At 28.6% G+C, this 23,583-nt stretch overlaps 1 protein-coding gene across 9 annotated transcripts in view; it reads right to left on the reverse strand.

Annotated features, from left to right (window-relative positions):
- The window catches only part of LOC127734803 (protein dead ringer homolog), a 37,372-nt gene that overhangs the window by 9,901 nt on the left and 3,888 nt on the right, over nt 1-23,583 (reverse strand). For 3 of the 9 annotated variants that reach the window (XM_052244812.1, XM_052244810.1, XM_052244809.1), the window contains exons 4-7: nt 3,024-3,207; nt 2,289-2,500; nt 1,000-1,053; nt 343-402 (exon numbers count right to left, since the gene is read on the reverse strand). In XM_052244812.1, the coding sequence (XP_052100772.1) occupies nt 343-402; nt 1,000-1,053; nt 2,289-2,500; nt 3,024-3,207 (510 nt within the window). The remainder of the gene's footprint in view (nt 1-342; nt 403-999; nt 1,054-2,288; nt 2,501-3,023; nt 3,208-23,583) is intronic. The other 6 variants (XM_052244814.1, XM_052244813.1, XM_052244816.1 and 3 more) reach the window with 3 other exon arrangements.

Raw genomic sequence — 23,583 nt, forward strand, 5'->3', positions numbered from 1 at the left:
CATCTTTTAATATAGCAAAAGAGATGTGGCACACAATTCTTTAAAAGCCAGTTTTATAAACTTGTCTGTAAACAAAAATTCTTCATCTCTTTTTTTCAAGCAGTACTGTTTAATTAAATCATATATTGATCAATTTAGTTTACAAATGACACATCTTTTAATATAGCCGTAGAAATTAGATAAAATATTCTCAAATAGCAAGTTATTAAAACTTGTCTGTATACAAAAGCTTTTCCATCCCGTTTTTGGAAGCATGTTTTCATGTTTTATAATAAAAAAAAAACTGCTAAAATTAATTAATTTCATACACAACAATTGCTAATTGTAATATTAGATGCTAACCTAGTTGCTGAGCTTGAATTTGCCAAAGTCTTTGTAAACTGGTTAAAGGTGACTGACGATCTACAAAGGAATAAGAAATATAGTGTTAAAAGCAAAGCTAAGTACCACAGACAAAATATAATAAGCACATTTAAAAGTCAAGCTTTTTTCAAAATCACAAGTTAAAAATAAGACTGCAGATATCTGAATTTAACTAAAACAATTTTGTGGATAGACTTTGAAATCTGTAGTCCGATTTTTAATTTATGATTTTTAACAAGGAAATCAGTAATAAAAAGCAAATATTCTATGAATATATATATATATATATGTAGCCTGTAAAGTTTACACAATAAACAGTTGAAACTTTATGACAAGTAGCATTAAACTATAAGCTTACTGTAGATTCATTTATTTTTGTGGGTTCCAATTTTCCTGGATTTAGGAAAAAATGTATTTTCGTGGATATTTTATTTGGTGGTTTTGAACATTTAAATTCATGGTTTATCTTCATCCACGAAATCCATGAAAATAGGTATCCACGAATTATAATGAATCCACATTATTTGCATCTAAAAACCCGTATTTTAACAATTTTTCACAGACTTTACTTGGCTATTTGTCATTTAGGATCTTGTTTCTGTGTTAACTTTTTTTTATAAGACACTGCATGCTTACCTATCTGTTGAGCTTGCCAAATTCTTTGTAAACTAGTGAGTGGTGTGCGATGATCTGAATGGAACAATATAAAGCTTGCATTACAGCATTGCTTATGGAACTTGACATTTATCTTAATTTTTAAAATACAAAACTGTTTACAATATTTAATGAATATTTTTGATGAATTACTGATTTCCTTTAGTATTGGTCAGTTATAAGAAACTTAAAATAAATTCTATCATGAGCAAATATCAAATGATATATTTCTCATTCAATCTACAAATACATATGACTTTAGTAAGTGTGATATTTTCAAACCAACCAAACTTTTCGAAAAAAAAAATGAATGAATATATCTGATATAACTATAGACAACATTTTGTGTGAAAATGATATAACTAATATTTGAAGTCTATAGTGTCAATTCTTTAAAGGACATTCTTAAATTAAACAATATTTCATTTAAACAAATTTGTGAAATACTGCAGTGACTATTTCAGAATATATAAATGAAGGAGAGATCTATATCCGTTTATTTCATAGAAAAAATAACACCATTGTACATTTCCATAACATAAAATTCATTCACTTATACATTTTAAGAAATGTGTAGATTAACCACCATTATTAAATAACTGCTTAATGCATTAAACCAAGCATGTCCAAAAATGTATCAAAGTTTGAATAAAACCACATCCCACACTTGTGCATGTAAAGACTGCTTGTGTTAATTTCTCATAGTCATTTTCTGACCTAACATCAACAATTTTATCATATATTTATCAAAATTTCTTCAGCAAATATTTGTGCAAAAAAACCCAACAAATATTGAAAAGTGGGAAATTTTCGCTAATTCAGTGAATAAAATATAATCCTTCACATAAATTTGGTGAAGTAGGAGGATCACTGACAAGAACAAGAAAAATGCAAAGACAAAACATTAAAAATAGGGTTGGCTCTAAAAATAGTGAAATTTAGACTATACGAAAATTAACCGCTTTACAGTATTTTAAAATATGATACAGGAAACACAAATACTGTGAATTCATTTTTATTCGTGGAATACAATTTTCATGGATTTCGTTGATACAGGTGAACCAAGAATTTAAGTGTTTAACAAATTACAAATTTTCTATAGGCTTGTGTGCAGACTTGACAAAACCACGAAATCGAATATCCATGAAAAAATGCAAGTTTTCCTCAATCTATGAAAATTGGTACCCATGAAAATAAATGAATCCACAGTAGAAGAGACCTAGTAGTTCCTGGACTCTTAAGACCAGTGTACGTGACTATGAATTACTCACCAGATGACCCTGGTCCAAACTTTCCATTCATTAGACCACCATTAAGTGCTGGGTGATGTGCTGTAGGTATAAGTGTAGGACCGGGAGAGAGATCATAACCATAACTAGAACGCCTACCCTCTCTTCTGTTACCGTCAATGGCTGCCTGAAGTTCTTGTGGGGAACTCAACTTTAATTTCTCACATTCATATGGATATAAGTATTTCATGTACCTAAACATAGAAAAATCATTTTTAAACATATCAAATTTCTTCTAATTGTTAGAGGAATTTTGCATAAATTTGCTAGATAATTAATTATTTCTTTAAATTTTTTATAAAATATCCTTATCCAAATATAAATGTATTAATTGTCAGGTGGAATAGGTGGATGAACATGGAGAAACATTTCAAAGTTAAATTTTAACATAGATATAACTAATTTATCACAGGAATAACATTTTTATTGCTGTTCTTCATCTAGCCAATTACTTGTGGGTGGGGGGTCTTCAACATTGGGCTAAAAAAGTTAAGTTTTACAGCAAGATGGCCTTAGTATCAATATACAGAAGTTGTTAAAACAATATTTATTCCCCCATATATCCCTTTCTCTCTTTTATAGTGCTTGATTTAATATCAACTTATAAAACAAGGATCAGATTCCATTTGCAATTCTAAAACTATCGTACTAGTGATCTTTATTTCATTCCATCTTTACATGAAGACAGGGGAGCTAACTCTTGGTAAAGAAACTTACTGGGTTCTTAGAGTAAATGCAGCACTGGTAATAGATGATGGTAGGTTAAGTCCCTTAGTTATCTCTCTCCAGAGTTTTTTGTTGATAACCTCTACCAATCCACCTTTTGAAACAACCAATCGGAATAATTCATACAAATCAAGCGTCTGCTTTGCCATGATTGGGATTCTGTTGACTGGTGTTCCTGGAATAAATAAAACATCTAGCATAAGATGAAGTGTTAAAACATCGTGAGTCAAATGGATAACTTGTGCAATAAATCTCTAGAAAGCCAATTCCAAAAGCCTGAATTTGAATCTTAATTATTGGTTTGCTGCAATGATAAGCAATGGTGACAAGAAGATATTGCAAAAAATATTGTGAAAAATTTTCCTTTGATATTTGGTTTGCATAAATTTGTTAACTACTTAAGGTCACTTTAGTTCCAACATACTTCTAACCAATCTGTACATTAATGTTAAAGATGTTTGTATACTGCTATGAATGGAGGTAGGGGTATATACTTCAATGAGACAGCAACCCAGTGACACAAATAAAAAAAAAGACAACTAGAAAGCCACATACAGTCTTCAACAATAGACAGGTCTTTATATATATACTTAGTAATAAATAATTATATATTGATATCTTGCCACTTCTTTTCATTTCAGTAGTTCATTGATACTTGACAGGAAGGGGAATAACTCATACCAAATCTTCACATTTAGTTTTGGGAAAAGTACTTTAGCTCAAGTCAATGTTAGATCTAAGGGGAATAACCCAAATAAATGGAAGGCAATTAAAGCCAATTAATAAACTGAACTGTATCTACAATAATGGGTAGCAAAAATCAAGCAAAAAAATCCACAAAAAATTCAAAAAAAGTATCTTATTGTATGACAAATAGTCACTAGTCATATGGAACAGTGGAAAACCTGTCTTGTTTGTCTTTAAGGATTCCTTACTTCATAGCAATTTCACTTTCTTTTTTTCCTATACCAGTTTAAGGCCTTGTTCAAATCCAAACATAAAATTAGACATTTGTTTCCAAAAATAAAGTTATGATATAATTTTTAGCCTTTCTAGAATATCTACAAACTTGTATGCTTCTATAAACTATCGAAGCCATTAGCAATACAAATTAGGAAAACAATTATAGAATTCTTCAGGCTTTTGATGTGGGAAATCATTGTATTAAAATAATAAAACATAATCATAAATTTATAGGGATCAGTTTTTATATGTTACATCTGAACACACACAGAAATTAATGCTATCATCTGGCTTATCATGGGAATGCTTTTATATAAAAAAGAAATATATAAAAGTAACATTTGATTATGTTTCTTAATTAACCTGAATAATTATCATTTGTGTTTATTAAGCGGAGATGACTTTCGTCTATCCAAATCATTAAAAGAAATAAAATACAATTAATTCTATTGATTATATCCTTTGTGTAATCTCAAACCAAGAAAGAAAACTTCCACCAAATTATTAAATATTTACCTCAATGATAATTATATTGCCGGGGATAATTTCCATAAACAAATTAATGTGAAAATCATTAAAAGGGAAGAAAAAATTCTATATTTTCTTATAAGAAGAAATAAAGCAATAACATCGGTTACATTGCTTAATTATTTATGATTATGTAATAAACTAACTTCAAGGTTTTATGATTAAGAAATTACAGTAAGGCACTAAAATATAATCAAGATAATTAATGAATTATTTAGATTTTATTGGACATTTGGTATGCAGGGATATATTTGTAATTCAGACAAATTGTAGCGGAGATTACTGCAATTGTAGTTAAGCCAATGTACAAAATTCTTCATTACCATATAAACATATATCCCGTGATATGACAGTTAGACCAATGGGCATGATTTGCATGTCATACTTTATTTTTATCTACTTGTTCACTCGATTAAATCAACTAATTTCCAAAATTTAGGTCTCATTCCGAAGTGGACCTTCATGATATCTTTCTGAATCATATACTTTCAAATTATATTAAATATAAGGAATAAATATTGTACAATTATTCATAAACAACTTTTCGAAACCTGGCATAAATATGAAATAAGATATCTTGTAGAAATATGACATGCCAACGATGATTTAACAATTTCTGAAATTTCCTCGTTTTTTTATAATCGACAATTATCTTCTCAAATCAACATGGAAATAGAATATGTGTTCCAGATTGAAACTAAGAATTATATTTTTATGGCATATATATACTAATTGAATTCTGATAAAATTTTAATACATTCATATCCTTTTCAACGTTTAAAGTGCATCAATGCAGAAATATTAAATCATATTTGTTTATATGCAGCAGAAGCAATAAATAAAACAATGTTATACAAGAAAGCCTCATGGGAATGATACAGATTATATCTGAAAATGTAATTAGTGACATTGCATGTAAAACATTCAAATGAAAGATTTTGTGGACATGAACACATGCGCTATATTATAAGTTTTTATAAACAATTTGAATGTTTAATGAATCATTTTAATTAAGGGGAACTTTTTTTTTTTTTTATCTCAAACACATTTAATAAAATCAGTTCCTTGCTTAATGGTTTACAGAATTTCTATCAAAGTAAGACAAAAAAGTTACTAATTTAAATCAAATTTTTCAAGAATTGAAAAATATTTAACTTGAATTTCGGGTAACTTGAAGTATCGTTTTTTGATTGATCAATAACAGTCATTTCCTTTTATGGAAATCAAATTCAGTAGACATCTGACAAAAAGAAAAAAATCTATAAAGCATAAATGGTCGTAAACATATTGCACAGTAAAACCAGAGGGAATAATAAATTAATTGTAACTGTTGTTTCTGTAATCATTTGTATGGACACAGTTAACACGATCTTCTGGCTAATCACAGACATCAAACTGAACATAATATCAACATGTAATTTATATAAACTATCAACTATCAAGGGACTTTCCTATCATCTGTCATTTCTATAGCATAAACACTATCACTTATTTTCGCCAAATGTTTCATAAGTTAAATGATTTTATAGTTCTTTCCCTTAGCATGCAAAGATTACACATGGTTCTGTATAAAAACTTTTAAGTAAATAACTGCTGCTGGATTGAAATAATTAATCAGAGTCAATTTAATCATGTCTGAAACTTAACTATTTTCAATTCTTTGTTAAACTTTTTGCTGAAAAAAATTAATGTTTTAACTTTTAACTAAAATTGATACCTGTATACATATTTTCAATTTCATTTAAATTTGAAGCCAGTCCTATTTTTTTTCTATAATTGTAAGTTTACTGAACTCATAAATAAATAAACGATTTCAAATTTGTATTTTACATATGTCTCTGTCAGTATGTGGCACATTTCATTCATGTTTCTATAAACTGAAATAACCAAATATTCGTGATATCAGTACTTAATATCTCCTGTTATTGAAAGTTTTGCCGTTATCACAAGTTAATATCTAGAAAGTGTCAATCTTATCATAGACAATCTGGTGAAAGCTCTGGTTAAACCACATACAAACAATAAGACCATTAGCTCCCCATCAGCTTTCTAAATTTGGTGTCAACACGTTTGACCTTATAGTTTAATTTTTTGGTAATTATGGAATAGATTTAAGATTTTTCAGATAAAGTAAATGAAATTTTGTTATATATCAATCACACGTTCTTTTTTTTTTTAGATTGTTGCTAGTTTTTTCCTAACCATCATGTTTGTAAAAAAGTTGGCATTTAAATTCTGAAAACCAAATTGAACAATTTTTTTTTAACATTTTTTTTTTTTTATATAAGAATCTCGAACTGAGTTTTTATGTTTCATTCAAATTGATGTGTAAAAAACCAAAATTCACATAAAATCAAGATGAAACAAAAATTTCAACATTGCAATAAAAAGAACACATGAGCCTCATATCAGAATAAAATTTATTGTATGTATAAAACATTTATAGAACTATAAAGATATTGCAGTAGCAATAATATGCTTACAGCAATGACAGTACAAGATTGTATCTACAGAAATACAATATGGTGCTGACTTCTGTAGGAAACATTTAAGTTATTTAGATAAGATAAACTTAATTCTAGCCACACTTCTTAATAATCTTTGCTGATTTCACATATAGATAGAAAGTATTAATGGAAATTGGATTCCAATTTACATAAAATTGTAAAAATAAACTCTTAATGTCAGTTGAAACCCTAATATCAAATTAAATAAACATTTATTTAAAGATGAGCTTTCTATTACTTATCATCAACATGTATTCATAAACAATGGTGTTTCTTTTATCAACATACATTCAGATAGAAAATTTGTGGAATATTTTGAACAGATATTAAAGTATTTCTTTAAAACTTTGGTAGAATAAGAAAAACATTCATTATTTCAGGGGGGAATAACTCTAACATTCATTAGTTTTGTGTAGAAATTTCTTATAACTGCACTGGTAGAAAATCCAGAATAAATAATCAATAATAGAACTCTTTTTCCATAGTCTAAAATTAATCAACTCTTATTGACCCCTTTTCAATAAAGAAATTTATCTGTCTCAAATGATAAAACTTTAGAAAGTGTTAAGACCAATATTGCACGCCATTTCATTTATCCCATTAAATTAGATATCATCTGATGTTACGACTGATCTTACACTTTATATTCTGCCCATTGTTTCTGATATCATTCAATGTTCGTCATTCTATCGGAGAATATTTCACAGAGGTGAGAAAGCTGTTCCTTATGGAAGAAATATTTCAGAAGATGATATCCTTGGAGAGTTTTATAATTGATGCCCTGTTACAGTGGGATGATTGTTGAATTAATCTTCGGTAATTGTATCAACATAGTGACCAGATATAAGATGCTATGATTAAATGCCATTGACTGTCTTGTCCTTGTACGATATTGAATCTTTAATTTGGTCAATGGCTTTATCCATCTGGTCACAATTTCATATGAAAACTTTAGCAATTATTGTAAATAAATCCTAATATCATGACAAATTATAATTTCCTTCTAACATGCGATAAAATATTGACAGGTTTCAAAATTCTTTTTTTGTAGTTCTTTACAATATGATTAAAAGTTAATGAACGAGAACACCTATAAAAAGCTTTCTTTTTTGGTTTTACTTAGTTTTGGGGCTGCTGTCTCATTGATCATATATTCAATGAGCATATAATTTTGATTTTTTTTTTTAAATGTCACATATTTTTTTCTATCCTATTGTTGTTAAAGCTAAAATAGCAACATTCCTATAAAAAAAAAAAAAAAAAAAAAAATTTTGTCAAATACATCAAGAAATTCATCATGTGTGTCATGTGAATAAAATATGGAAATTATAAAATTCTCTTGTGATGCCATAGTTTTATGCATTTTATTTTATGATCTAAAGCTTAATATCATTCATAACTTTAATTTGTTCATACACATGTGACTGTATATATCTTAAATTCTGTAAAAAATAGATTGCTTTGAACGAATTTAATATTCTAGGAAAATAAAAATAGACCCAAACTTTCAACAAACAGACTGTAAACATCTGTCATTTGGCTGAGTTCTTTGTCATTAACATTTGTTAACTGTCTACATTCCGTTTCTAAACATCTAAACATCGACATTTTTTTTACTTCAAAAACTTATTGTTTTTTAACTTTGTCTGTGGAAATTAACATTCAATAATAAGGGATTAGTCTTTTTGCAGACAATTTTATCGGTCCTAGTAAAATTATGTTATTTAATTTACCAGAATGACAATTATGGTAAAAGGCAATATGAAAGAGAGGTTAGGATCTTAGTGACGACCAATTCACCTTTCATGTTAAATAAGAAAAAATTTACAGTGATCTGACATAAAGACAAAACCGTCAGTCCAAATGGATATTTATTGCGAGACTAAACTAAGTCAAAGGTGTTATCATTCATTTCCTGATCGGACATCAAACACCTTATCCCGTTGTTACGCCAAAAATTTTCGACTTATTGGGCGACCTGTTAAGTCCGACACAATTCAATTGAATTAGCCAATGATCAAATGATTTGTTAATCAAATCAAACTAATATTCCATGATCAATAATTGTCTTAGCGTCATATCGAAGGTATATTAACGTGAATAGAAATCTAATTTGTGGCTGAATTGGGGAGAGACCATACAGATAATTACGAAAAAGGTGCTCATTTAATGAGAGATATTTTTTCTTCCATGTAATAAAGACAGATTATATGATCATCAATTCATCTCAAAAAAAGAATTAATTCTAAAAAAACTAACTTTGTAGCTAAATGATCTTGAACTTAACAAAATAAAATGTATTATTCAGTACCATGCGGAAAATTTGCGTCACTTACAGAAATTAGATGAGAAATTAAACAAAAATAATATAACTGAAATAGAATTTACGATGTCAACAATTTATAGCTGAAAGGGATCAGTTTAACTGTTCTAATTCACATTTCCTATAAAACAAAGAATATTAAACTATTTCTTGTTTACAGTACATTGATGTATACTCTTAAAAGAATGCTGCAACTTTTACATTTATATCGACCAAATGTTTTGAATTTGCTGAATATTACAGCATACAATAAAGTTCTAGTTAACCCAGATGACGGAATTCTAAACTTAGAAACCTGCCAAATTTGTAACTGAAACTGAAGACACATATATGTTTATGTTTAGCTTTTTAAATTTTTCGTACTTGCAATTCAAAATAACCTGTTTCAAAGATCATAGCTTTCCCTAAAATTGAGAAAATGTGTGAAAATCTATTTTAAATGAAGAAATACACATGAGATATTATACAATTTGGCTGTCAACAAAAAAGGAAATTATTGGCCAATTAAAATAATCAATTAAAATGCTATAGATCAGAATGTCAAGAATTTTCACACTTCTATTAGATATGATACAAGGAAGTTTGGATCTTTCCAACAAAGTAATACCAACATGGGACATTTTGTTTCCATCCAACTGTCTTCAACATGACATAGGACTTTCAAACAGTCCTAATCATCCAATAAAACACAATTACAAAATGGCTTATTAGTGGAACTCTCCAGTCATGGAGGTTCTCCAGGGAAACAAGTAGCATGACAGGGGCAGATATTAAATTGTCTCTTCTTATCAACTTACACCAAATCACTTGACACCTTCGTAAAAAGCAATTTCAATGAAGAACATATCAAGTCTTCAATTAACCTTTCATTTAATTATCATTTTTCCAATTTTAATTATTTTCTCAGCCGATCGTAAAAAATTGTCTATTCAACAATTCTTCTGACAGTATGTCAATGATTAGAATTTGAGATATCCCAATGAAACTTCTACAAGAAAAACAAGTAAAAACATTTAGAAGTGATCAATAACGAGCATTTTCTATTTTCTTTGAAAACAAGAAAGTCTTAATTCTGAAGCTATTTTTTCTTTGAAAAAAAGAAAGATATTTCATTTCGAAGATGGGGTTGTCCATAAACTTTTGTAACAAAAAATTTGAAATACTTTCAAATGGAGGAATTTTGTTAATTTTAAACAATTATTTTTTTCAGATGGATTATTTCCCTTGGTTTGACATTTCTATGGACTGACAAATTACTCTCCCTGTTTAACAGAAAGCAGTATTAATTTTCTGCTTCATTTATTTAAGGAATATTTAATGCTTGTTGGAGTGTGTCAGTCTTTTGACACTGTTGACATTAATACTTCAGTTAACCACAAAAATATTTTATTGACAAGTTAATGATGGAGATAATACTGACCACTGAATCTCAAATCAAACATCACACAACTGGCTAGAATCTTTGTGGTTAAAATGTAGACCACTAGTAATTAATGTTCATAGAAATATTCAATAATGAAAAACTTACAATCCTGACCATTTTCATAATATCATTTGTCCTATTAATTTATATGCTTAGTTATTTCTTCAGATAATTGCTTAGATTAAAGAATGCCATAAAAATTGTCTATCTGGAATGGTAATGATGCGTGGTCAATCAAATCAAATTATGATAAAGTGACCATTGGTCAAGCTTTCCCAATAGACATATAACAGAACAGACAACTGTTTTTCTCATTACAATAAAGAAGTTTGAAATAAAATGTTGAACTTTATGTAAACTTCATTCTGCAATGCAAATACAGAGATTTTCAACTTATTATGAAACAGCAGACGACATTTTAGAATCTAAGGGTGCTTTTTATTAATTTTAAAAGTTAAAAAGTCATGTTGAAGTTTTGTGCAATATTTGGTGAAACAGTGATATTTCTTACAGGTGGTGAAAAATAAAGAAATAAAAGCCTTTTCACTGCATTTTACAAATAGCAAACTAATTTTTAATCAGGAACCATTTCATAAAATACCCAAGAGAACATTTCAGATAACACAATTTGTGGTTAGCAAATACAATGAAACAATGTCATTTTGTATTTTTATAGAAATATTTGCAGTTATAATTTTAATGTAGGAACTGTTCACGGAGACTACACTTAGAGACAGAAACTTTACCAATTTCTTAATAAACCTTTATAATCTAAAAATAAAATGTGATAAAGGCATGATTTGGAATAGTAATCTTTTGTAGAATTTTATATTCTATAATATTCCAGCATGGTAAGGAAAATGTATAAAGATGGCAGGAGAGTCAATGTAATTCTTATTGTCTGGATGATTTATTACAATTAATATCCCTGTATCATCTACTACATCTGTAATGCATAACATGTGCACATTTATAAGTTATTTGTTTATTTTGATTAGGGAGTCTACAAAGAGTGTATGAATAAATAGTACTAATTGAAGAGTTGATCAAAACAAATAAAATTTCATAAAAACAACAATGTTCTAAATTTTTGCTAATACATACTATACATTTAAGTTTGGGTAAAGTGATTCTTATAGATAAAACTGTGCCACTCTTTTTGTGGGGTTGAGAGTTTTAAAGTCTTTGGTTTGACCCAGACGAGGTTAGAACCAACGACCTCCCACTCTAAGGGGAGCCTGCTACCAGGAGACCAACAAGGCAATTCATTCACATCTTAAATAGTCTCCATTTAATTTATTGGCAAACTTTTTTCAAAATTGCTTCGATTAACAGCCTGACATATGTCTATTGCTGAAGACTGTATGTTGACCTCTAGAATGTCTTAAATTTATTTGTGAATTTCTATTGCTATCCCATTGATATAAACCCTACATTTTCTATAATTCATATTCCATCCTCCTATTCATTCCTTTATTCAACACCTTATTTCAACAGATCAGACATCAGAGGCTATCTAAATAGTGCTAGACAGAAGTAATTTTTATTGCATTAATATTTAATCGACATCTGCTTGGTCAAAACAGCATAAGTTTCCTGGTCAAGAACTATTATCAGATATTAATGCAATTAGTTGGATGCTGAGTATAATAAAGTTTCAAAAACAACTACAGTATTACCCCAGTGGGAACTCTGTCTTAATCAAATGTTTTATCAAGGTCAATTCATGGCATTTAATATTCAGCAACTATCACAATACAAAATCAAGATATTTTTTTTTTATTTCCACAGCAGCAGTTACTTCCCTTTATACAAGGTTGAGAATGCCTGTACTAGATAGACTCAAAACTCTTTTATGCCATTCCCAAAGTTTGTATTATGTACAATTTCTTTCCTTAAAAAATATAACTCCTTGCCAGAAAGTTTCCACATAAACAAAATAAGATAGTTTGTTTGCATGCATGTGTCTTTTGTTAGAGAATATAAGGACAAGAAAATGTGTTAACACATGTAATTTGAGTCCATTACATTATATGTAAAATAGTCTGAGAATTTTTCTCTCTTTTCCTACATTAATTGTCAACTGAATAGATTTTTTTTAGATACAAAAGATTAAAACAATACATAGTGGCACAGTATGAAATTTAAAGCAGCTGGAAGCTTACATCAATGACAAAATTGATTATGATGTTGAGAAATCAAGAAGTACAATGGTTTCTGAAATCTGCCATAAAAACATGTGTTCTGATGCAAAACAATGACTAATTGAACAGTTGTTAATATCTAAGGAAATAATGGTATATCAGAAATGATCACTTAGCCATCTGTATATTATGTCACTCACAATTCCTCTACGGAATACATGTATATATAAGTTTTGATATAACACTATAAAATTACATTATGAAGGGAATCTACTAATTACATTTGTAATTAGTATTTATATCTACTTTATTATGCAAGGTAGATCTTAAACCTGGGACTAATACATTTATCTATCAGTCTCAGATCTAACCAAGAAGTTGAAACAAAAAATTCCACAGGTTACAAGGAAGGAATGAAAAAAAGTATCATTTTCATAGATAAACTGTTTAATTTTGCCTTTTTAAAAAAGAATAAAAACAAAACTATCTAGCATCTGTCATTTTTAAAAGAAATTCTCGAGGGGGAAAATTCATTTTTTTTGCTATCTGCAGTCCATCTTTATATAGTATTTGTTATTAAATCATTATAAACATCTTAATAATTTATAAAATTTAGTGGTAATTAACCGCTCATGTGAAGTAGTTATTCTTGCATATACAAATCCTAGAGATAAACTTTAATTGAAAAATAATCCGGTAATGAAACTTATAAATTATATATCAATTTTGAAACTTCCTCTATATTGTTCACAGACATCCAACGTCTTCTTATGCAAGAAAAAAAAAAATAAAAAAAAATTCAAAAATCTTTTAACAGAATGCTTGCTATTATGTTATGAATTCTATTATTAATTCAAATGCAGGCAAACTAAATCACAGCAAGTTTTCTACAATGTACATTGTTTGAAAAAAAATGTCAATCTTTTGCCTAAGGAAAGCTTTTAATTTTTCTTAGATGACATTTATATTATTAATAATCTAAACTTGATGCTTAAACATCTGACTTATTAATTCCTTGGTTCCTGCTAAGAATATTGGATCTGTTATCAGAAACAGTCAGTTGAACAAAAACATCCGATTTTATGCTGCTGGTCTGTGACAGCCATATGCAATGCTAAACAAGTAATATTTATGATAAATTAGACTTTATATTATGTTTCACTTAATAATCCGAACAACTATTCAAATAAATTCGTTTATCACTGAATAGGGGAATAATGACCAATAATTAGCATTAGAGGCCAAATGACTTTGATAATTTTTCCTTGTCGATATCAACAAATTAAAAATGAAATATTTCAAAAGGTTGTATCCTTGATAATCGGATAAAATTCGTAATCAGAAATTCAATGCCATAACTGTAATAGAGGCAATTAATTACTCGGAGTAAATGCATTTTAATTTGTATAATCTTTAAATCATATTTAGATGTAGAAGTCTTGATGAGAGTTTGTCATGAAAATATTCAGTTATCAGTTGCCAGTAAATGATCAAATTTAATACACATCAACTTAAATCAACCTAAGGTCTTTTATTTTCATATCCCTTTTCCGTTCATTTGTCTCATAAAAACGGATTGAGAATTTGATGAAACTTGAAATTCTTCAAATTAAAGAATCTAAATTAGTGGTATTTAACATGAAAGAAAGATTTTAACTAATAGTCTTATATCATAAATAGTTTTATCAATATCAAACGGAGTGAAAAATTTATAAATATTATGTAAATTAAACTAATACACATTCGTGTAAGCATGATTTAATAGATTTCTGTTTAATTGGCACATATATCAAGTATTAAAAGGAAAACGCTGAAAAATTTGTAACTCAAAATAATCTAGATTATGTATTATGTTCACTGAGCCTCACCCTGATAACTCTTTCAGAAGTGTTTTTGAGGAAATACGTCTGAAATTATAATTGCAACTTATGACAAAAGGGAAACTACTCTCTGAAGGAGGAAAGTAATTCATTACAAAAAAGCTATCCTAGGATGTACTGGGACTTTCAATTGTAAGCATTCTATATAGGTATACACAGATATCTTTATGTATAAACTGAATAAGTATATAATGTTCAAACTGTCAGTTTTTTCTCAATATGAACCAACAATACCTGATGCTACCTAAAAGTCTAAACACAGTTATCATATTTGCAAGTTCTGAAATTTTAAATTCTGGGTCAGAATGACAAATTATACATTATAATTTAAGACCTTGTTTAAACAAAATATAATAACCAAAAATCCATTTCTTTATTTAGACTTATATATCAAATATCTCATAAAAAACTAAAATTCTATACAGGAAAGTATTGTCGAATAGTTAGTTTATTTTGTATGCATTGATTTGTCATAAATTACATGAGTTATAATATGGGTTAATTCTGGCCCCTTATATCTATGCCAATTTATAAATTAGACCTGATTTAGATAATCGGTAAAAGGATATATATTTATTTGTTGTAATCTTATTTAAGCATCATATAATTAGAGTTATTTCCTTGCCAATGTTTGTTGTATAACCTGGTTAATTCATTCAAATTGACTCTTTATTGATAATATGTACAGACCATAATAGGACCTCACTATAACAATCTCATGTATAACATTGATATCAAACAGACAAATTATCCTTATAAAAGACTGCATCATTTGATCAATGGTTTCAATTCAAAATCGTAAATTTGATCTTACAAAATAATCAATATTCCTCTTAAACAATTTATAGCTATCAAATCAGATTTTCATACTAAATGTAATTATTTTATTGAAATTCAACATTTTTGTATTAAAATTGTATGTAAACTTGTCTACGAATCAAAGCATGCAGGTATTATATTACCAATTCAATATATTGGTTAACTAGATTTAACCTTTACAGATGCATGCATGCTGAATACCATAGCAAAGAACATTTGTACTAATAAACACAAAAAACATAATTTTCATAAAAAAAAGATAAAACCATTAAACCATTTAAAGTTTTAAACCCATAAACTTTTTTCCATTCTATCACAATGAAAAAATAGATTGATTGCTTAATGTCCAGTGGCAAATATTTCTTGCATATTTAGGATGAACAAGATATATGAAACATTTGTTATCATCAAAGCAATGCCTGCATGAACTGAGTGTAGTTAGTTCATAGCAGTTAACAGATTTTTTTTTAGTAATACAGTGAGCACGCTATATTTTTGATTCAAGCTTATACCAAATTTTAAGTTACAGTATGTGATTTCAATTAAACTCAAATGCTACGGATTTACTATTTGAAATTATCTCCCTTTGGTATTTTTTTAATCTTCCGTTGTACATTTGTAAGATATAGTTTTAAGCACTTAAACTAAATTGGTGTGTTTTAGCAGTTCCACAAAACAAACAAAAAACAACTAAGAAGCATCCTATTTGACTCAATAAACTTATAATAAAATTTTGCACATTTATATTATAGTTTTATTCATAAATATTTAAGATGAGTGATGAGTTTTCAACAATTAAATCATTTTAATGTCTTCATTTGAGATGACACAATATATAAGCATAACACATTATGATTTTTTCCCCAGTTATAAATGGGCAATTTAAAATGAAAGTTTGAAGAAGTTAAAATATACAAAATTTTCTTTTAAATGGTGCCGATTTTTATGACCACTTGTGATAACATTAAAATCCCTTCAAGACTTACTTGTATGAAATTAAGCTCTTTAAGATTTTACATTCTATCAGTGATACCGGCATTATGATGTAAAAATGAGAATAAAATATGATATTTCTGAGAGACAAGTTAGTAATTACGTAAATTACTTTAATTTACTCTTCACTTATTGAGTTTAATTTTTTCTTGATGAGCGGTATTTCAACATCATCTAAACCCATCTATCTGTTTAATTCAATTATACTTGAGTTCTTTAAGACAGGAAATAAAAAGCCATATTTTCTGATTTTTGCTTTCTTTCATTAAGCATTTATTTATGATGTGCTCTTTGTCCATTCCAAAGCTTTAAGTACTTGACGAAGTAGAACAGCTGGATTGAAACTGTAGATACTTCAACCAAATGAAAAATTAATATGGAAAACAAGAACCTCTTGTTATTACAAAGGGAATAACTTAAGTGTCAGGACATAATATTGGCCCTAGTTTATCACCCACCAAAATACATCCCAGTAAATTATGGTTTAACTGTACATTTTATATCGTTTCTGAACATATGTATACTTCTGTTATGTCTGGAAACTACTCCTTTTTTTTACAAGTGTTTAACAATAATTTGCTATAGATGAATTAAATCATACTTCAACTTTTCAATTTTGATGAATTGACCAAATTTTCCGCTTTAAATTAGGTCTCTTCAGCCAATTTCAAATAGTTAGCATTCTTGCTTATCATTTCAATAACCAGAAAACCATTTGTTGAAAGCTAAACAATTTCAAAATGGTGTCTACCATTGTCAATAGCTGGATTATAGGACAATTAATTTTAACACACAGCAAAATGTATATTAGTTTGAGGTTGCTCTGATCTCTAACAGCTTTTTTTATGATTTGCTGGGGCTGTTACCAATAGTCCCAGCAGATCCTAAAAAAAAGGTTAGATGTCAGAGCAATCTTGGACTAAATGTATTTATGATTTTTCCTGTAAAAGCTTGTACAGGGATGTCAAATGTTCAGCTGATCACAAGAAGAACCAGAATTTAATCTAAATGTTTGGTCAAAACAAATGACTGAATACTGCTTACAGTTTGAAAAAATATACCAAAAGTCATTAGCCTTTTATGCAGTGTACAACAAATATCAAAATTAATTTACAGGATAATCAAGATTTTTCTTTTTTAAATTATTGCATGTACCAAAACAAAAATAGTTCACTTGAACATGTGTTTGAAAGGCCTGAAAAGTATATAAAAATAAATTTGCGTCTAACAAGCAACACAAGTACTATGTAAATGTATATGAATGGACACTTACATTCCTTTAATCATGGTGTTAGTTATCTGATGATCCTCTTAAACAAAAGCACAAAAAGCAAACTTAATTTGAATCAAATGTTATAAATCTTGTAGTGATATTTTTTAGTACGCTGCTGCTGGCTCTATAATAATATACACATGATATCACTCTATAACAGACATGAATTTCATTCCAGCGCCATGGTTCAGACTGTATCCCTGTCCAGGAGACCAGAAAGTAAAAAAATTGTGGTACATTAAACTCCTGCCAATTTCAAGTACAAACTGTCAACCAAACCATTATTTACAACATTAATAAATTTTCTGATGGCAAACAGACAAATAAACTACAAATATTTTTCTCTGTTAGATTTTGTGTTTTGACTGACTTTTTCTAAAAAAATGTTTCACCCTAGGTGTGTTTGATGCAGTTACTGAGTTCATAGAATGTTACACCCTAGGTGTGTTTGATGCAGTTATTGAGGTCATAGAAATGTTATACCCTAGGTGTGTTTGATGCAGTTACTGAGGTCAAAGAAATGTTACACACCTGTTTATGCAGTTACTGAGGTCATAGAATGTTACACCCTAGGTGTGTTTGATGCAGTTATTGAGGTCATAGAAATGTTACACCCTAGGTGTGTTTGATGCAGTTACTGAGGTCAAAGAAATATTACTCACCTGTTTATGCAGGTACTGAGGTCATAGAATGTTACACCCTAGGTGTGTTTGATGCAGTTATTGAGGTCATAGAAATGTTACACCCTAGGTGTGTTTGATGCAGTTACTGAGGTCAAAGAAATATTACTCACCTGTTTATGCAGTTACTGAGGTCATAGAATGTTACACCCTAGGTGTGTTTGATGCAGTTATTGAGGTCATAGAAATATTACACCCTAGGTGTGTTTGATGCAGTTACTGAGGTCAAAGAAATGTTACACACCTGTTTATGCAGTTACTGAGGTCATAGATATGTGACTAGACTTTGGTAGTATCTAAAGATGCTGAATTTGTTCTGCAGTTGATTTTATAAGAAAACCATGAAGAAAAGGAAGAGGGGTCTGTTTCATATTGTCTGTCTTAAAAAAACGTCAACATGAATTAGCTACAGAGTTTACTGGTATTCTGATATATTTACTAAAAAGCTTAACAAAATTAACTAAGAACCTGTACAATAGAAATTTTCATTTCAGCTGAAAACTGCAATGTTGTCAAGAAAATAGTGTGTAGTTTCATTTTGTTGAGTCAGACATAATAAAAGTGTTTAATATCAAATAATAAAATTTTAACAAAATAATTCTAATCATTTTGTAAAATATCCATTGTCTTCTACTATAACAGTTACATAATGTTTTTGTTATTTAAAAAAAAAATCTATTCATGTTACAAATGGAATGCATTATAAAACTGTCTGCACCATGATAATTTATACAAAAAATCTAAAAAAAAAACATTTTCAGCTCAACTATTTTATACAAAACAATGATAAAATAAAATTTCCCTGCATAGCATTAATTATAAATGGTATCCATTTTTGTGATTTTTATTCAGATATTAAACTGCAATAATTATAAATAAATAAGCTGTATTGAAAGGTTTATATTTTGTATTCCAGGCATACTGTATAAAATGTATTCATCATAGTATATGACAGGGGGTTTATTTAATGTTAAAACAAAATGATTACAAAAGAGTTTCTTGTTCGTTATACATTAATAATTTGTTGAGTAGGCTCAGATACTGTGGAACAATATGATGCAATTGAATAGTACAAACAAGTGTTAACTCAAATGATATGTAATATCAAATTCTATTTATTAAAAAATCTAAGCACGTAAATGATCCAGTATTTGCAGACAATAATGTTCTATTATCTGAAATTTGCAGTTCTTATGTTATGCACTAACGTGCCAATTATGTTTGATAAAAGAGTGAGCTTAGATGACTTTGGTTGTACTGGTTTTCTGTACTGGTTTCAAACTATGTACTTTTATATGTATTTTATTTTTTCAAACTACTGGCTTTAAAAAGTTATAATAAAAGGTCTAATAGTTCAATTTACTAGAGGAAGTTGTCTATTATCCAATGTGGACTCTTTTTTTATACCCATCTATATCATATATCTTTTCAAAAGAACCAGGTTTTTTTCATTCCTTTTCGTATAAATAAACATCCACAGCTTCAAAATCATGTTTCAAAGTAAGGCACACAACAAATTAATCTTATAAAAGTTTATTCTAATCATTTGTATACATGTACGTAAAAAGTAACATTGAAGTTGGAAAATCAATCGAGTTTATAAAAGAGAAAATAACAATTCAATTTTGAATAGTATATCAAGTCATTTAGGACCATAAAAATGAAGACAATTGTTGCATGACAAACTTGATAATAGATGAAGCCAAGGAATTGTCTCTCAAAGCCACATCTTTTCAAACTGGACACTGAATTTGATATCATACTTTTATATAACACAAAGCTTTCTACAAAAACCACCGGCATGTTTAGTTAAATCAATAGAAAAACAAAGGATACAGGGTATCCATCCATGACACAAAATCAGTACACAGCAAAAAACACACAAAAAAGTTAGATTAGTCCACAAGTTTCCAAGAAAACTAATAGACTCAATTGACAATGAGGCCCTACCAAGTTTAATTACACAAGAGGCTCATGTAAGGATATCCTCAGTTTAAACTGGCTTGACCTTAATAACTAATCAATCAATCAACCAATTAATTAATTACACAAGAAAAAAGTCCATCTAGGTTACAACTGTAATCTTTACAAAAAAGATGAGAATTTTTCCAGAGAAATATTTTTTTTGCAATTTCAACTCTATCCAGGAGCTCAATTTAGTTAAAGCTAAATAATTGAATGATGTCAGCTTTCCACTGCTGGCAGTACATTTGATAAAATCTTTAGGGAGGATTTTATTTACCCCTCCCTGCTGAGATTGTTATAACCTTTATTCATTTTATGCTGATAAACAGATCAGAGATTATGGTATAATATGTTTGTAATGTCTTATAAACACTACTAAAATCTTATCATCTTGTTGAAAAACTATGTGCTACAGTTTCAGAGGAGAAATATCTAATGATAAGATCTAATTGTAACTTGGTATCAAACTATATACTGATAACCAGGGTATTAATCCATTAGATAGATTACCACCCTAAAACAAGTCCCCTATTAATGAGGGTCTATTGGAATACAGCTTAAACAGTATTTGAAAACATGCAAAGACATCTACATCAGCTACTATTCACATGAAATTTAATTAATTTTCATTGTAAGAATTTTTATACTTCAATTGACGTGAGCAACTTATGTGGTATTCTGATATCTATTACTATTGAACTTTTTCTGGTCTTGATGTACTTTTGAGTATATTACACCAAAGGTGCAGCAAGCGTAAGTTATATATGCACTTATAAATAATATGTGCAAACGTGCATAGTTTATCTAGTATTATCTTTACTAAAACACATTATCAATATGAAAATTGAGAGATGTGGTATGATTGCCAATGAGGCAGCTATCCACTAAAGGGTGTTGAATCATGTACCGGTAATCAGCAATAGGTCATTGTACAGTCTTCAACAATGGAAAAAAAACATACCGTATAAGTGAGCTAGATCAGACCTTAACATGACAAAATGTGAAACAATTCAAATGAGAAAACCAACACTCTAGCTGATTTATGCTAAACCAATAAACAAAAAACAGAAATGACAGCTAGACCACTGAATATTAAGTCTGGAATTTTATTGAGTATTGACACAGGTTTCCTTTCTTCAAGATATTTACACAGTTGTTTGTAATGATATTCATCCCCAATTCATTTTCATCATCACATAAAAGTTATCATGTCTAGGTATGTTTTACAATAATTTACTCTTACTGAAATTACTACTGCTTAATTTCAATTTTCAAATATTAATAAAAGTTGACTCAATCTATAGGTGAATTTTACCTGAATTCAATTGACAATTTTAAACAGCCTTCATTTTTTTTTAAAAGTGGACTTATTATTTACAATTAACAATTGACTGGTTACAAGGACTATCTATAGATGGAAACATTTCTTATCTAATAAAAAAAACCTTCCCATTTCATCCCCTCAGAACTAGCCTTTCTATTAAACTGTTAGTTCCCAATCATAATAACTAGATCTAAGATTATATCATATAAATATGTCAGATATAAAAGTTTTTAGTAGAATTCCTGGCTGAAATATACACTGTGGCAGTCAGCTGCTGAAACTGATCACATATCAGATAAATTATAAATTTATCTAATAAGATACTATTGTTTAATACACAGAGATAACATATTTCATCATTTGTAGAGAATGAAAATCATACTGGAATAGTACTGCAATATTTTTGATAAAATAAAGAGATGTTTTACATTCCAATATGGACTTACTTCCAAACACACAAAGCAAATTAATGCAATGTCTTCCTGGTTAAATAGGAAATTTTGAATCTGAATGTTTTTATTCTATAGATATTGAACAATGTTACATAAGGGAATTGTAAATAAAATAAAATGTCTGTGTAAATATTAATCAGTTGTCAATATTCCAACCTAAAACAACAATGAGTTTCTTGTTTAAGTGAAGAAAATGCTCAATTAAGCTCATCAAATTTTATGATTTGTTTTTAAATGAAAATTGCAACTTTTTAAATAATTCAGCTTTAACATTAACTTCTTTGATGATTTTATTAAAGGGAGACAACCGTAACTACAATGAATACCATTCTTTTTAAATAGAACTATAGGACAATATGACAAATTACATCTAAGTGTAAAATTTCATACTTGGAAATTTGAAACAAGGTAAAATGGGATTATTTGTGGACTGATTATCTCACAAAACCAAACTTTTTGATTGATCTACGGCCGGAAAATTTCTTAGTTATACAACCAGTACTTAACTTTGACTTAATTATAATCTTTTAGAAGATGAAATTTTATAAATGATCAATTTTATACTTTTATATTGAAATTAATGTGAGGTCACACGGTTTAATTTCATTAGATGAATAAGTTTTAGTAAGAAATGAATGGTTCTTGTATAGAATTCACCTGCACTATCTTTAGTAAGTGCTACCCTCTTTGCCAAATAATATCAAATTTGATTTGAAAGATTTTTCTGCACCCAGTGAGCCCTCTGTTGGTGATTAATGATATTGACAGAATGACAGAAAAATTAAGATGGGTGGCCATTATAACTTGGAGATCAGAGTGGGGGCTGACACAGGGGATCAGAATCACATGCATATTTTTCTATGCACAGAAGTATCAAAATAGTCTAGCTAATAATAATTTCAGAATCATATCAATCTTTTTTTCTTAGTTTGATTGGCTTGTTTCATGCAAATCTTTCATCTACCCATAGTCTCTCAGGACTGGACCCCTTCAGACAAAGATGACCACAGATTAATTATGAGTTACATGGCACTTTAATACTTAGTAATCAAGCATATAATTGTGAATTTGTAATTATACAAGGTTAGATTTTAGTTTCCCACCAACTGTATCCCTGTTAATAAAGCAGATCGTGTGATAATTCTTTCAGGTGAAATACAGGAAATATGAAAATTATTTTGGACATTCCTTTACATCAATTCTAAAAAAAATGTTTTTTTACCTTCATAACTCATCTAAAAAGCATGATATACTAGAAAAAAATTAAATATAAGACA

Source organism: Mytilus californianus, unplaced genomic scaffold, assembly GCF_021869535.1.
Source record: "Mytilus californianus isolate M0D057914Y unplaced genomic scaffold, xbMytCali1.0.p SCAF_3, whole genome shotgun sequence".
Lineage (NCBI taxonomy): Eukaryota > Metazoa > Mollusca > Bivalvia > Mytilida > Mytilidae > Mytilus > Mytilus californianus.